A 16,423-nucleotide genomic window follows, 5' to 3' on the forward strand; every position below is an offset into this window, starting at 1 on the left:
AGTCTATCAGATCTCATCAGGAGTGGCTGCATTGTTGTCTTCTGTGGCCTAGTAAGGCTGCTCCCTACTCAGGGTGAGGTGATCAAAGAGCAGGCCAATCCAAGTAACCCACTTGGACACTAAATTACCATGGGCTACATCTGTGCAGGGGTTCTAGGTTATCTCCATGCATGGTACTTGTTTGGAGTATGAAGAAAACAGGAAACAGGCTGGGAACCTGCCACAGAGGGCCTCTAAAAGTCTCAGCCCTCTCATAACCCCCTTCCTTCTCCCCTCCCAAAAGTGTAATTAATAAAAAAAAAGAAAGAAAAATAAAGAAGCTTGAACTACCCAGTGATTCAATGCATGACCTTGTAAGTGACGGACTGAACAGCTGTAAGTAGTCACACAAAGGCTAGAGTTATTTAAAAAAAAAGGCTTAGCCCTGCAGACTATCAAAGCAGATGCTGAGACTTATGGCCAACTGTTGGGCAGTCTGCATGGAATCTTATGTAAGAAATGGGAAATAGTGAGATCTGGAGAGGACAGGAACTCTACAAGGAGAGCAACAGAACCAGAAATTTGAACACAGGGGTCCTCCCAGAGACTTAAAAAATTTTTTTAACTGCCACTTTATTGGTATTTGGGGGATTAAATGGACCTTGAATGAATAATTGAGTTTTAAGTAGTTAATGGATCAAATGAAGTTTATTTTATCTTCTAAGGTATTTTAAAGGATCTGAAAGTTTGTGGATAGAATTTAAAAATTGTTTTTTTTTCTTCTAATCAGTGTCAAGAAATATTAGACTATTATCGTGCTTTCCCACTTTCTGTCGAAGGTGATAATTCTTTGAATCTGTCCTATTCTCATGGGCTCACGAGTAGAGAGACACAGGCCCTTTTCCAAGTTCACTGAACAACTCTGTGGGGATTTCCAGGAAGTTGTTCTAAGGAAGAGTTATTCTGCGTTTTGTGGTATAGCATGCAGCATAGAAATTATAATGTTGGCAAGTAAAGCGCCCTCATCATACAGAATTTAGCAGCCTGTGTTTTCCTCTGGTTGTCTTTCATCTAGCAAAGTCTTTGAAATAAATAAAGTGTACTCTACAATGGGAAAGACTTAGCTGAACACATTTTCTACTACGCCTGAATTTGGTCATTTTCTTTCTAAGAGAATCTTTTTTTTTGTCTTTTTTATTTTTTATTAATTACACTTTATTCATTTTGTATCCCCCCATAAGCCCCTCCCTCTTCCCCTCTCAGTCCCACCCTCCCTCCCATTTCTGCATGCATGCCCCTCCCCAATTCCACTGATAGGGGAGGTTCTCCTCTCCTTTCTGATTTTAGTCTATCAGTTCTAGTCAAAAGTGGCTTCATTGTCCTCTTCTGTGGCCTGGTAGGGCTGCTCCCCCCTCAGGGGGAGGTGATCAAAGAGCAGGCCAATCAGATTATGTCAGAGGCAGTCCCTCTTCCCATTACTAGGTAACCCACTTGGACACTGACCTGCCATGGGCTAAATCTGTGCAGGGGTTCTAGGTTATCTCTATGAATAGTCCTTGGTTGGAGTATGAGTCTCTGGGAAGTTCCCTGTGTTCAAATTTTCTTGTTCTGTTGTTCTCCTTGTGGAGTTCCTGTCCTCTCCAGCTCTTACTATTTCCCACTTCTTACATAAAATTCCATTCACTCTAATTTGCTCAAGTTGAGGACCACAGTTTATTAGAGACACTGTGTTGACAGTTGGTGAATTCTGTCACCTCTCATTATGATGTCTGTATTTTTTGTTTTGTTGGGGTTAATGATCACATGGAAGAACAGTTGTTAGAATTCTCAGAAAGGAAGGATAGGACCACAGCACAGAGAACCCAGAGCAGGTGTCTTGTTTTCTGTTGCTTGTGTCTTTCTAAACTTTTATATTTTTAATTCTATTTTATTAATGCTCTTGTTTTTGGCTTTTGCTCTTTATTTCACACCAATTATTCCTAGGAAATAGTCATTTAGAAATCACACAGGGTGACATTTGAGAATATGAAAACTTTGTTACCTACCTGTAGAGACTTGAGAGTTAAGTGTAAAGAATGGACACACTTTTTGGTGACTATCAAGTTTTCTTAATGAAACTGATTACTTACTTGAATTCATTCATTCATTTATTCATTCAGGTTTTTGATTTGTTTGTTTTGAGACAAGATCTAATGAAGCCCAGGCTGCCCTCAAGCTTGCTGTGTAGCTGAGGGTAGCCTTGTGGTTCTGAGTCTCCTCTCTGCCTCTCAAGTGCTTTGGTGACAGTCAGGGGACACCACAGCCAGTTCATGTAGATCTGGAACTTAACACCAGACCTACCTGTGTAGCCTAAGGATACAGATTTCTATATTTATTTATTTGTGTGTTTGTGTGTGTAGATAAGAAGACTATTTATAGACTCCTTCTTTTCTTCTGCCCTTATGTGGGTTTCGGGGATTGAACTCAGGTGTTCAGGCATGTGCAGCAAGTGCTTGACCTGCTGAGTCATCTCGCTGGCCCCACCATAGGACTTATGGTGATGAGAGTGACCGCTGTGTAAACATGTCTCTACTGGCTCTGGATGTGTCTTCAGGGAAGCAGGGGTCACTAATCTGCAGATGCTCTCCTTCCACTCAGCTCCTGACAGTGAATGTTTCCCGTGTCCACACAGATATGAATATGAAACAACGATTTCACCTGCAAGCAACTTGTCCTCAAACAGCTTCCTGTGTATGGAAAACAGAACCCAGACCTTAAAGCCAACACAAGACCCAGCAGGTTGACCAGTGCTTCTTATGGCTTTCTGATCAGAGGCTCAGCCGCAGAATACTCCTTTATGAAAGGCTTTGAATATGACAGTGGGTATGGTAGACATGTGAGACAAATGAACAAAATTTATTACCTCCTTCAGTGATGGGATTTGGCTAATAACCTAGAATACTCTCTGCCCTGAGATTAAATGTGCATATTAAGACTTCTTTGTTTCTTTTTTATTTATCTTTTTTAATTTTTATTTTTTCTTATTAGTTACATTTTATTAACTCTGTATCCCAGCTGTATCCTGCTCCCTCTTTCCCTCCCAATCCCACCCTCCCTCCATCCTCTCTACTCTTCCCCTTTCCAAGTCCGCTGATGGGGGGGACCTCCTCCCCATTCATCTGACCCTGTTTTATCAGGTCTGCAAAGTCCTCCTCTGTGGCCTAACAGGACTGTTCCTCCCTTGGGGGGTGGGGAGGTCAAAGAGCCAGCCACTGAGTTTCCGTTAGAAATAGTCTTTATCCCCCTTACTATGGGAAACCAATTAGTTACTGAGCTACCACGGGCTACATCCGAACAGAGGTTCTAGGTTATATCCATACATGGTCCTTGGTTGAATGTCAATCTCAGAGAAGATCCTGTGCCCAGATATATTTGGTCCTTGTGGAGCTCCTATCCTTTCCCCATCAGACTAATTCCCCTTCTTTCTTATGATTCCTTGTACTCTGCCAAAGGTTTGGTTATGAGTCTTAGTGTCTGCTTTGAAACACTGCTAAGTAGAGTCTTTCAGATGCCTTCTGTGATAGACTCCTGTCATACATTCAATGCACATCCCATCTGTCTTTCTAAAAGAGGATTGATTATCTTATCCGTGTCTGCTCTCTTGATTATCATTTTTAGGTGTATAGATTTCATTATGTTTACCATATCTTATAGGTCTATATTAGCGATTATATCAACAGAGAAGTGGATACAGAACTTGTGGTATTTTTACACAATGGAATACTACTCAGCAATCAAAAAGGAGGAAATTATAAAATTTGCAGGCAAATGGTGGGATCTAGAAAAGATCATTCTGAGTGAAATATCCCAGAAGGAGAAAGACTTCTTTGTTTCTTAAGCAACAACATAGGTTTAGTCTTAACAGGAAAAATGACTTAGAAGGATAGATTTAGACACATGATATGATCTAAATAATTGGTTTTCTGTTGCTGTAATATAACACTGATATGCTGTATGTTTACAGAAAATTTTGAATTAACTGTCAGTAATACTTAATACTCATGTGGTTTTCTACTATTTTAATGCAGAGTGTGTGAAAGAAATTAAATCATTAACGTGGATATGTGTAATGGTAGGCAATTTTATACGTGGAATTGGTGAAACTCCCATCATGCCTTTGGGTATTTCCTACATAGAAGATTTTGCCAAATCAGAAAGTTCTCCCTTATACATTGGTAAGAACGAAAATCACCCTTAGGAGGGTAGAAATAAATTGTATTTTTGGGTCTTTGTGGTTTCCAGAGAGTGAGCAGAGTGCTACACACTGTAGGTCATTTGGATGTTCAATGGGGAATTTTATAGGGGCTCCAGAACAGTCACTTCATCACACTGCTTCTCACTGTTGGGGAGTCCTTTCATACCACCACACTATCTGAAAATCATTAAAAGATTCCCCAATATTTTCTGGAAAATCTTGCTTAGATTTATTTATTTATTGTATTTTTGCTGCTTTTAGGTTCTTTCACCTCTAATTTATTGTGACTTTCATATTGGCCATTTTTGTGTCTGTAGTACTTTAAAATTGAGTTTTACTTTTTCTCTTCTTTCCTCTCTCTGTTTCTGTCTGTGAGTGTGTGTGTGTGTGTGTGTGTGTGTGTGTGTGTGCGCATGTATGCACTTGCATGTTAATGTGGTGTTCAGAAGACGTTTGTGGATTAAAGTGTTGTTCTCAGGCCAGGTTTGGTACAAGGCCTCTACCTGCTGAGGTATCTGGTTGGCCCTGTAAGGTTTCCCTTGTCATGTTGTCTTATGCATAATTGCAGACCAAGCCTTACCAGGAACTGTAGTAAGCATGTCTTCTCATGTTTACCATGCCAAATGGTTTCTCATTTACCAGCTGTTTGCTTTAATACTGGGGGCTCTGCACCCTGCTTCTCTATGAAGTTAATAATACAGTTTCCTGCCCTATAACTCCTCAGCAAAGACAGCCTTTTTTTTACCATTTTAACAAATATCTGTGTTTATTTGTTTGTTTGTATTTCTTGGAATTCTCATAAAAATCTATGCATTTTTCAGGCAGGAGGCAACTTAGTATCCATCTTCTTTTGTTGTCTCCTAAACACTGTGAGGTTATTATGAAAAATTTGCTTATGTTCTTGAGTATATCCATCCATAGTTGATTACCAGTCTGTAACTGTATATAGGAGTGATTTTAAACCTGTGGGTCACAACCCTTTTGGGGCTCAAGTGACCCTTTCCCAGGGGTGGCATAAGAGCACCTGAAACCATAGATATTTGTATTACCGTTCATTATGTTAGGAAAATTACAGTTATGACGGAGCAACAAAAATAACTTTATGGTTGAGGGTTACCACATGTGTCCAAAGCATTAGGAAGATTGAGAAGTAATGTTAGATATGATATTTTTCCATTAATGTAGACATATCACTAAAAAAACAAACAAAAGCTCAAAGTGGTTAAGAAAAGCAAGAATAGAGTTAGAATTAATCAAGATATTTTTAAATAAAAATGTCATTTTTTGAAACTTATTAGTTTGGCATCATTCTTTTTATATTGTTAATCTTGCCATTCTCTTCAGATACCTTACAAGACATGAGAAAAAATTTACAAGCAATTTTTTATTATAAGCTGTTAAAATGGATCTGTTTATCAAAACTCTAGAGATAGATATATACATACATATATAAAATATATAACTATATTAAAATATAAGTTGCGTTGTAGCTAGACCTTTGGCTACTTTATTGGGTTCTTTTTCCTACTTCCCTACACCACCCCTAACCTTCCCAACATCCTAGCACTAGGTAGAGGAGAAAGAAGATTAGAGGGGAAAAGGGGACATCATTATCATAAACTACTTGCTGCAGATTAAGGGCCTGAGTTCCTTGGGGAAAGTTAATCTTGGCCAGGATATTTCCAAACAGCAAACAGTAATCCAGCAAACAGTAATCAGTAAGCAGCTGCAAAGGGCACAGCAGCCATTACTTCACTGAGGGCTCTGACTTTTATTCACCCTCTGAAGAGTCCCTAGAATTTCAAACCTAAACTATCTGTAGCTCATAGAATCACAGCCCTGCCAGAGCACAAGACAAACCACAGTTTGCTTGTGTGAACAATCTGAAGCAGCTCCATTTCCCACATCTGGAATTAAAACAAAAGCATAATCTCATAACATAACTTTTTTTTTAAGGAAACCAAATTTCTCAGTACATTTTAAGTATCTTATATTTATTATACAAAACTTAGTTTTCTAAATTAAAAGCCATATAATTATATCAATATTTTATATGTGTATGTAGATGTATAATCAAAAAACAAGAATATAGTTCTATATATGGTTCTGTAGCTGAAAGGATATAGAAGCCAAATATAACAACGAGAGATATCTATGCTAGACAATAAGTTAAATATAGAAGAAATGCAGTTGCTTATGGAAAGACATAAGTACTGAGAATCCATAAGTCCACGTACTGGGGACTCTTCTACTTAGTGCACAGAGTGAGAGGAGGAAAAGCCAAACAAGGAGCATCCATGGTAAAAGTAAACTGTGAACATATAGTTTGGAAAAAGTGTTAGAAGGAAGCTAACAGATGAGGAGCTGGACAACTGTTGAGGTTAATTTAATGGTATGGTCTAATCCTGTTTATTATTAACACTATAATTATTATCTAACCTGCTATCATAATCAATAAAAGATTCAGACAGCTGATAGATTTTAGAATAGCCTTGTATCACCTTGGGTATAGTAGATATTACCTCCTAAGTTATCTATCTTCCAAGCCTCCATCCCATGCCATGTGCTCTAATAATTTCTATTTGGGCTACCTCCCACCCATAACCCTAAGATACTCGCTAATGATCCTCATCTGGGCCAATTTCTTTCATCCTTGCCAAATTGGCCTTGTGCTTCTCTCCATGTTAACCCATAATGGCTCCCTGATTCCTTCCTCCTCCAAAATCTCTCTACTTCTTTGCCCCAAGATCCTTTTGTTTCCAAAGCCCAAGAACTTTTGTAATACCTTCATTCCTTTGGCCCTTCCTAGATACAGGCATTTTATTGGTCAAACAGGAATAATTTCTTAGACAAGGTTTACACAAAGACAGATGTATGTGAGATTTTCCTCTAGACAGCAACAGATCTTGGGGCCAGTAATTAGGATGAGAATTTATTGTGCCACAGCAACCCCCAAAAGACAACAATGTCAAGTAAGCTAAGAAAAATAAAGATTAATAGTAGAGGAAGTGATTCATGATGGAGGTCACTGGTCGTTCCAAGAGAGCACCTTAGAATGGGAAAGCATCTGAGCACTATGAGAGGCAAGGAATCAAGGCACTGTAAGGCAGGAAAGAAGTCAATGGAGGCTGGAGATCTTGTAGGAATCATTGCACAGAGTGCATAAAACAGCAGGGAGAGTTTGAGAGACCAAGGAAGATTGAAGGGTTTGGTATTAAGAAGCCAGGCACACAGAGGAGGACTAACATATAGATCCATGGAGAAAGAGGAAAAGACAAAATCTAAAATGAAGGAAAGAAGTTGAAGTTGCTTATATCTCGATTTTCTGTTGGTGGGGATGGCTCAGGAGAGATTCTCCATTTTTGTGCTCTTCAGGGCTCCCTGCCTAGGGAGTGGTTCTGCCCACAGTGGACTCAGTCTTCTCACATCAATTTACTTAATTAAGAGAGTCTCCTACTGACATGTCCAATGGAAACTCCAATGAAGACAATAATCTACTGAGACACTACACCCAAGTAATTCTATTTAAATAATTGTGTCAAGTTGACAATGAAAGCTAAGAATCAAATAGGCACTGAAAACATGGCTATGGACATATCAGAGGTTTTGCTCACATCATGCTTTGATGCTTTGATGGGGCTGCCTGTGATAGTTCAGCCTTGGCTTTAACGCAGCATAAAAGATAATTTGGAAAGTGTCTAAGTAAGGAAGCTTCTATGTCAGTCAACTTCCTTTCACTTTAGTAAATACCTGAGGATGTTTATAGTAAGAGAGATGATTAACTTGGCTCACAGTTTTGGAGATTTTAGTCTATGTTCCTGGACTATGAGGTTTGGAGGCTTTCAATGAGGGAGCTCATTATGGTGGAAGGATGTATGTAGTAAAACCAATCCATCTTATGACTGGGAAGCAAAAGAGAATGAAGAAGGAGCTATGGTTCTAGCCCATATGGCCTGAAGACACACCACCATGCCCTGCATGGGAAGGATTCTATTAGATTCCAGTGAAACAAGTCTATAACAGATGAGGTTCTAGGGAACATTTAAAACGAAACAATTAGAGCTCCTTTTTCAATATTGTAATAACAATGTACATGTAACACATATATGTACATGTAACACATATATGTACATGTTGCATACATACCAAGCTTAATTTCTTTATACATTGAATATGTAAAAGTATTTGAGATAGTGGGGAGAATAACTTATTGGTAAATCACTTGCCTGGCCTATTGGATTTGATGCCCATCTCTGCAAAAGAAGGAAAAAAATAAGGTTAAAAATAAATCAATCTCAAGGCATTTGTGTGTGTGTGTGTGTATAAGCAGATTTTTTTGTGTGTTCATTTACATTCATCTCTTCATACATGCCCCTCCCCAAGTCCACTGATAGGGGAGGTCTTCTTTTCCTTCCTTCTGACCCTAGTCAATTAGGTCTCATCTGGAGTGGATGCAGAGGATGGAGGAAGGGAGGGATTGGGACGGGAGGAGGGAGGGAACCACAGGGGGGATACAAAGTGAATAAAGTGTAATTAATAAAGAAAAAATATTTTAAATAAAAAATAATAAATAAAAATAAATAAATTCATCTCTTTGTTTACTTCCAGGGATTTTGGAAACAGGAAAGATCATTGGTCCTTTGACTGGATTTTTGTTGGGATCCTTCTGTGCAAGGATTTATGTAGACACAGGTTCTGTGAATACAGGTAACACAATGCATTTTATTTGTAAATAAAATAAACACTATCCCTAGAGTGTAGGAGAATTCTCAGGAATGCTATACCTCTGCCTCTTTTGATCCTCAGTAAGCTAAATATCACTTACAGATGGCAGACCTAAGGGGAGAAGGGAAATGATGAAACGCCACCTTCTTAATCAAAATTCACTATTCTCCAACCACATTTCAGCCACCCCTTTAGTTTAAAATTGTTATATACATTGGGTTTTCTCAATGAGGCATTCACTATGTATAACAAAATGGCTTTTTCAGGTGTGTGATGAGCGTCAAATTGTAAAGGTTTCACAGGAGAAACAGAAGAATTCATTACTGCTAGAAAATATGTCATCATGTAGTACTAGATACACAAAATGTAAACAATAATTGGCTAACATGCATTTTATCTTATCTTTGTGTGTGTGTGTGTGTGTGTGTGTGTGTGTGTTTGTGGTGTCTGATGAAGTCAGAAAAGGTCAGACCTCCTGAAATCAGCATAACAGGAAACTGTATGTTTCCCGTGTGGGTGCTGCGAATAGAGCTCAGAAGCTCTGCAAGAGCAACAGTAACTCTAGGCCACTGAAAATTCTCTCCAGGCCCCTTCCTCACCTACTGTGATGTTTTGAGACAAGACTACATCAGGTTATAGCTAGTTCCTTAAATATGTCTCAAGTCTTGTTTCTGTCGTGTAGAAATGTAGTTTTAACAATTACTGCAGGTAGCACTCTGGAACCCTTTCTTTAATTTTAATTTCACCTAATTGATGAACCTCAGACACCTTTTTTAAAGGTCTGAATAAGTCCAGTGGGGGTGGCAGATGCCAGAAATCAAAGCTTTGGGAAGCAGAGACAAAAGATCATAAGTTCAAGGCCCAAACAACAATAAGAACAAATTATACAGCAAAGTTTATGCTCAGATGGAATTATGAGAATTGATAGTTTTCTGTAGTTTGCAGAGGAACAAATGATGCAAGCTAATACAATATCTGAATTTCTTTCCAGATGACCTGACCATCACTCCCACTGATACACGCTGGGTTGGAGCTTGGTGGATTGGCTTTTTGATCTGTGCAGGAATGAATATCCTGACCAGCATCCCATTTTTCTTTTTTCCAAAAACACTCCCAAAAGAAGGACTAGAGGAAAATGAGGATGGAACTAAAACTGACAATGAAGATAAATACAAAGAAGAGTTCAAAGAGGAAAAACATGGAATCACTAAAGGCAAACAGGAAAACTTTATAACCGTCTTTGTTTCAGATGGGTCTGCAGTCAGTGGGCACTTGTCATGCTGTGCTGAGTTAAGATAGTTTGTCAATAACTGTCCCTACTCAGACGTGATAAATTTCTTTCACAGTTACCACTTAGAAACAACTGACATAATTTGGAACCTGACTTAACAAAGATTAGACTTTATGAAAAATTCAAGCCAATGTGAACAGTCAATGAGCAGATATATTTACCCATCTGTTTTGAAAATTCTATTTTATAGAAAATATTAATCCAAGTTAAAAATAATCAGAAGTCTAAGCTAAATATAAAGATAAAAGACTGTTTGATAAGATTTAGTTGTGAGCATTCTTGAAGTCAAGGCTGAAACAGAAAACATGTTAAGTGACATAACCCTCTGTGTCTGAAGGAATGTGATAGTTTACAGGAAAATTGTTCCCTTAGAACAAACTGCTTTTAAGCAAGCAGGAATGTCATTAACCTATGATGGAGAGTAGTGATGGTTTGGTGAGAAGCTAAGGTAGGACACCTGAGTGTTCTGGCACAGACTGGTAAACACTTTATTGATGACATCGCTATTTCCTCCATCACTCATAGCCCCCAACAGCTACGTGCACTTAATAGTCACACATCTGCTTTGAACACTACAAACCAGGCTGAGGAGCCAGTCATATTGGGAGCCAGCGTAGGGGCTTGAACATTCTTAGAATCATGGTCATGTTAGTGATTGTCCTGAAAGGGTCAATACTGACCTTTCTGTGCAGTTTTGTGATCTGCCAGGTCAACCTAATTTCAAAACTAGGAAAGAGCTGAGCAGAGACTAAGACATACAGGAAATAACTGAGCTGTGGAGACACACTTAGGAGGGAAGTCAACAAACATGGATGAGTTCAAAACTCCCTGGAATTCTGTCTGCAGCCCATTCATTCATAAACATGGATTTTACCCCTAGAGTCCAGTTTTTAATTAAGCTCTTTCCCTCTACTTCTAAATTGTCTCTTCTTGATACTTTTCTCTCAATGAAATTCTCTGTAATTTATTAAGGAGAGTATAAAATTAGAAAATCAAGACAGTAGACATGAAAAGGAAGGAGACTATTAAATGTGAATTTCAGGCAAATTATCTTCAGTGAGATTCAATCTAATTTCTAGAGACAGGCTACAAACTTCAGTCTCAGCTTCTTAAGCAGGGAAAAGCTTTGGGTAAGTTACTTGGAAAGTGCTTGCTTGGTGTACACCAACTGAGTCAGCATTCCTTACAGTGAGACCTTCCTGCTGAACTGTTTAAACATATCACTAGGTGGTTCTAATGCATGTACTGCTCTGAAGTGCTGGCGAGATGCTAGGGCTGTCTGGATAGCAGCATGATTTCTGGAGCCCTCCCGAGATTTTAGCTTACCTATTCTCAAATAAGGCCAGTTGTGCCACTAACTTTCTGATGTGACTTAAACAGTGATAGAGAACTTTAGCCTCAAAGAGGTAGAGATTTACCAAATGCATTTATGTCCCTGCACTGCATATGTAAGAAGATTTTAGGAGAACACTGAGACAAAAGGCAAGGTCAAGTTAGCTTGGTGATATTTATACTCTCTTGTTTCAGATTTCTTGCTTTTCATGAAGCGCCTGTCCTGCAACCCAATTTACATGCTTTTTATGCTTATAAGTGTGCTTCAGGTCAGTGCACTTACTGAAGGAGTTACCTTCCTGCCTAAATACCTGGAACAACAATATGGAAAGTCAACTGCAGATGTAGTCTTTCTCACAGGTATGTGATTTCATTATTTCTTTAATAGTCCTTCCCTGAAGAGCCTGGAATTCGTTGGCCCAGGAGACAACTTCCTGAACAGAGCACCAACAATACAGGCTCTAAGATCAATTAATGGGACCTCATGAAATTAAAAAGCTTCTGTAAAGCAAAGGACACTGTAATCAGAACAAAACGACGGCCTACAGAATGGAAAGGATCTTCACCAACCCTATATCTGCAGTGGGCTAATATCTAGAATATATAAAAAACTGAAGAAGTTAAACACCAACAAACCAAGTAATGCAGTTAAAGAATGGAGTTCAGAGCTAAACAGAGAATTCTCAATAGAGAAATATCAAATAGCAGAGAAACACTTAAGAAATTCTCAATGTCCTTAGTCATCAGGGAAATGCAAATCAAAACAACTCTGAGATTTCACCTTACACCCATCAGAATGGCTAAGATCAAAAATTCAATTGATAACATATGCTGGAGAGAATTGGGAGAAATGGGAACCCTCCTCCATTACTGGTGTGGATGTAAACTTGTACAACCACTTTGGAAATCAATCTGATGCTTTCTCAAACAGTTATTAATAGTGCTACCTTAAGATCAAGCTATAGCACTCCTAGGCATATATCCAAAATATGCTCATCTATACAAGTTCATTTGCTCAACCATATTTATAGCTCCTCTATTTGTAATAGCCAGAATCTGGAAACCACCTAGATGTCTCTCAATAGAGGAATGGATACAGAAATTGTGTACATTTACACAGTGGAATACTACTCAGCAATTAAAAACAAGGAACTCATGAATTTTGCAGGCAAATGGTGAGAGTTAGATTAAGATCACCTTAAGTGCGGTATCCCAGAAACACAAAGATACACATGGTGTATACTCACTCATAAGTTGTTATTAGACATATAATATAGGATAAATGTAATAAAATCTGTAGTCCTAAAGAAGCTAAACAATAAGGAAGACACTAGGGAAGAAGCTCGGTCCTCATTCAGAAGGGAAAATGAAATAGACATCAATAGACATTGGAATCAGAAGACAGGGAACAAACAGTCCAGAAGCCTACCACAAATGGCCTCTGAAAGACTCTATTGATCAAGGTATTGAAGCAGAGGCTGAGACTCATAGCCAAACTTTGGACAGAGTGCATGGAATTTTATTAATGAAAGGGGAGATATAAAGGCATGGAAGGGAGAGGAGCTCCGAAAGAAGAGCAACAGAGCCAAATAAACTGGGCCTTGGGGGGGCCTGTAGAGACTGATAGCCCAATCAAGGACCATGCATGGAGAGGACCTAAAACATCTGCTCAGATGTAGCCAATAGACTCAGTGTCCAAGTGGAATACCTAGTAAGGGGAGCAAGGGCTCTTTCTGGCATGAATTCAGTGGCAGGCTTCCTGATCACCCCCCCCCCCTTAGGGGCAGGGTGCAGCCTTGCCAGGCCACAGAAGAGGAAGACAATGCAGCCAGTCCTGATGAGACCTGATAGGGTCAGATATAAGGAGAGGCAGACCTCCCCACTTTCCTGAAAATTTCATCATTGCCTTGTTTTTAATAGCTGAGTAGTATTCCAAAATGGACTATCTGTGGACTAGGACAGGAGCATGGGAGAAGAACAGGGAAGGAGGGAGGGGTTGGGAAGGAGACAAGGGACAGGGCCACAGTCAGGATACAAAGTGAATAAACTGTAAAAAATAATAACAATTAAAAAAATAGCCCTTTCCTCTACCACAAAAACATGATAAACACTCAGACGATGCAACTAGGAGACTACAGTGAAATTGGAATCTGTTAGGCTATTCTTGTAAATTTCTTCTTTCCAGTCTCCATGGAAATCATGAAAAGATGGGGGAAAGAAGCCACAAATACCCTCTAGTTCTCTATCAAATCATAGTTATAGAAATCTTTGGGGAAGCTCATGTCAGTCAATTTTCAGACTGGAATATGTTGATTCAAAAATGAATACAGAGTTACTCATTGGGATTCTGTATCTTACTCCCAGATTTTACTACTGGGCTCCAATATTTGCTCTCCTTATCACTCCTAATTTAGCTGCTTGATCTCCTGGTCTGAGGAGTCTGTGCAGCCACACAGCTTTTTTCATGAGTACACTAAAACGAGGGGTCATAAGCAACTTTGGAATTTTCCTGGTTTCATTTGACTCTTGAAAACTGAGTTCTTTATATTTTCTGGATATTATCCCCCTGTCATATATAGGGATGAGGAAGATACTTTCCCAGTCTGTAGGCTGTTGTTTGTTCTGATGACAGTCTCCTTTTCTTTACAGAAGCTTTTCAGTTTCATGAGGTCCCATTTTTTTATTTTTTATTTTATTTTTTAAATTTATTTTTTATTTTTTTATTAATTACACTTTATTCATTTTGTATCCCCCCATAAGCCCCTCCCTCCTCCCCTCCTGATCCCACCCTTCCTCCCCTTTCTGCATGCATGCTACTCCCCAAGTCCACTGATAGGGGAGGTTCTCCTCTCCTTTCTGATCTTAGTCTATCAGTTCTCATCAAAAGTGGCTGCATTGTCCTCTACTGTGGCCTGGTAAGGCTGCTCCCCCCTCAGGGGGAGGCGATCAAAGAGCAGGCCAATCAGATTATGTCAGAGGCAGTCCCTCTTCCTATTACTATGTAACCCACTTGGACACTGAACTGCCATGGGCTACATCTGTGCAAGGGTTCTAGGTTATCTCCATGAATAGTCCTTGGTTGGAGTATGAGTCTCTGGGAAGTTCCCTGTGTTCAAATTATCTTGTTCTGTTGCTCTCCTTGTGGAGTTCCTGTCCCCTCCAGCTCTTACTATTTCCCACTTCTTACATAAAATTCCATTCACTCTGCCCAACATTTGGCCATCAGGCTCAGCATCTGCTTTGATAGTCTATACTGCAGAAGCTTTCAGAGGCCCATCTGTGGCAGGTTCTAAGGTTGTTTCCTGTTTTCTTCTGGCTTTCAGAGGCCCTCTGTAGCAGGTTCCGAGGTTGTTTCCTATTTTCTTTTTCTTCTGATGTCCATCCTCTTTGCCTTTCAGGATGGGGATTGAACATTTTAGTTAGGGTCCTCTCTTTTGCTTAGTTTGTTTAGATGTACAGATTTTAGTGGGCTTGTTCTATGTTGTATGTTTATATGAGTGAGTATATACCATGTTTGTAGCAGCTTTATTTGTAATAGCCAGAAGCTGGAAACAGCCCAGATGCCCCTCAACTGAAGAATGGATGCAGAAACTGTGGTACATCTATACAATGGAGTATTACTCAGCAATAAAAAATAAGGAAATCATGAAATTTGCAGTTAAATGGTGGGACCTGGAAAGGATCATCCTGAGTGAGTTGTCCCAGAAGCAAAAAGACACGCATGGTATATACTCACTCATATAAACATACACCATTTTTTATTTTTGATCTTAGAGCCTATGCTGTTGGTGTTCTGTTCAGGAATTTGTGTCCTGGGCCAATGAGTTCAAGGCACTTCCCCACTTTTTCTTCTAACAGTTTTAGTGTGCCTGGTTTTATGTTGAGGTCCTTGATCCATTTGGACTTATGTTTATGCAGGGTGATGTATATGGATCTGTTTGTATTTTTCTACATGTATATCTCCAGTTAGACCAGCATTGTTTGTTAAAGATGCTCTTTTTTCCATTGCATTGTTTTTGCTTCATTATCAAAAATCAAGTATCCAAGTGTGTGTGGATTTATTTCTGGGGTTTCATTGATCCACCATTTTGTTTCTATGCCAATACCAAGCAGTTTTTCTTACTGTTGCTCCATAGGACAGCTTGAGATCAGGGATAGAGATACCTCCAGATGACCTGTTAATGTACAGGATTGTTTTAGCAATTCTAGATTATTTGCTTTTCCATACATGGAGAACACCTAGACCCCATGCTCAGATGTAGTCCATGGCAGGCTCCTCAGTAAGGGGAGCAGGGGCTGTCTCTGACAGGAACTCAGTGGCAGGCTCTTTGTTCACCCTCCGCTGGAGGGTGCAGCCTTACCAGGCCACAGAGGAAGACAGCTCAGCCAGTCCTGATGAGACCTGATAGGCTATGATTAGAGGGAATGGGAGGAGGTCCTCCCTTATCAGTGGACTGGTCATGATAGGAGGAGAAGAGAGAGGGAGGATAGGATTGGGAGGGGTTGAGGGAGGGAGCTCCATTGGGGATACAAAGTAAATTAAATAATAAATAAATAGAGAAAGAAAGAAACAAACAAACAAATCTGAGGATCACTGGCTACCGGTTTCCACCTTACCTAGAATTCTCTGAAAATCAAAATCCCACTCCTCACCCTCAGATGTATAATATTCAATGCCAATGTGTGGTGCTGCAGAAGTTGGTAAAAGGTTCCAAGCTGCGCACATTGTGTGACTGTAACCTAGACAGGCCCTTCTTCCTTTCTTAATCTCTTTCCTCCTTTCTTAATCTCTTTCTTCCTTTCTTTCTTAATGTCTCTTTCTTTCTTTCTTTCTTTCTTTCTTTCTTTCTTTCTTTCTTTCT

At 39.4% G+C, this 16,423-nt stretch overlaps 1 protein-coding gene across 8 annotated transcripts in view; it reads left to right on the top strand.

The window, feature by feature from the left end:
• Window positions 1-16,423, top strand: part of LOC129675620 (solute carrier organic anion transporter family member 1A4-like) — a 67,185-nt gene that overhangs the window by 27,016 nt on the left and 23,746 nt on the right. For 6 of the 8 annotated variants that reach the window (XM_055605577.1, XM_055605579.1, XM_055605578.1 and 3 more), the window contains 5 exons: window positions 2,651-2,757; window positions 4,047-4,193; window positions 8,822-8,920; window positions 9,930-10,151; window positions 11,757-11,921. In XM_055605577.1, the coding sequence (XP_055461552.1) occupies window positions 2,651-2,757; window positions 4,047-4,193; window positions 8,822-8,920; window positions 9,930-10,151; window positions 11,757-11,921 (740 nt within the window). The other 2 variants (XM_055605581.1, XM_055605582.1) reach the window with 2 other exon arrangements.

Source organism: Psammomys obesus, unplaced genomic scaffold (assembly GCF_907164565.1).
Source record: "Psammomys obesus unplaced genomic scaffold, mPsaObe1.curated_primary_1811, whole genome shotgun sequence".
NCBI lineage: Eukaryota > Metazoa > Chordata > Mammalia > Rodentia > Muridae > Psammomys > Psammomys obesus.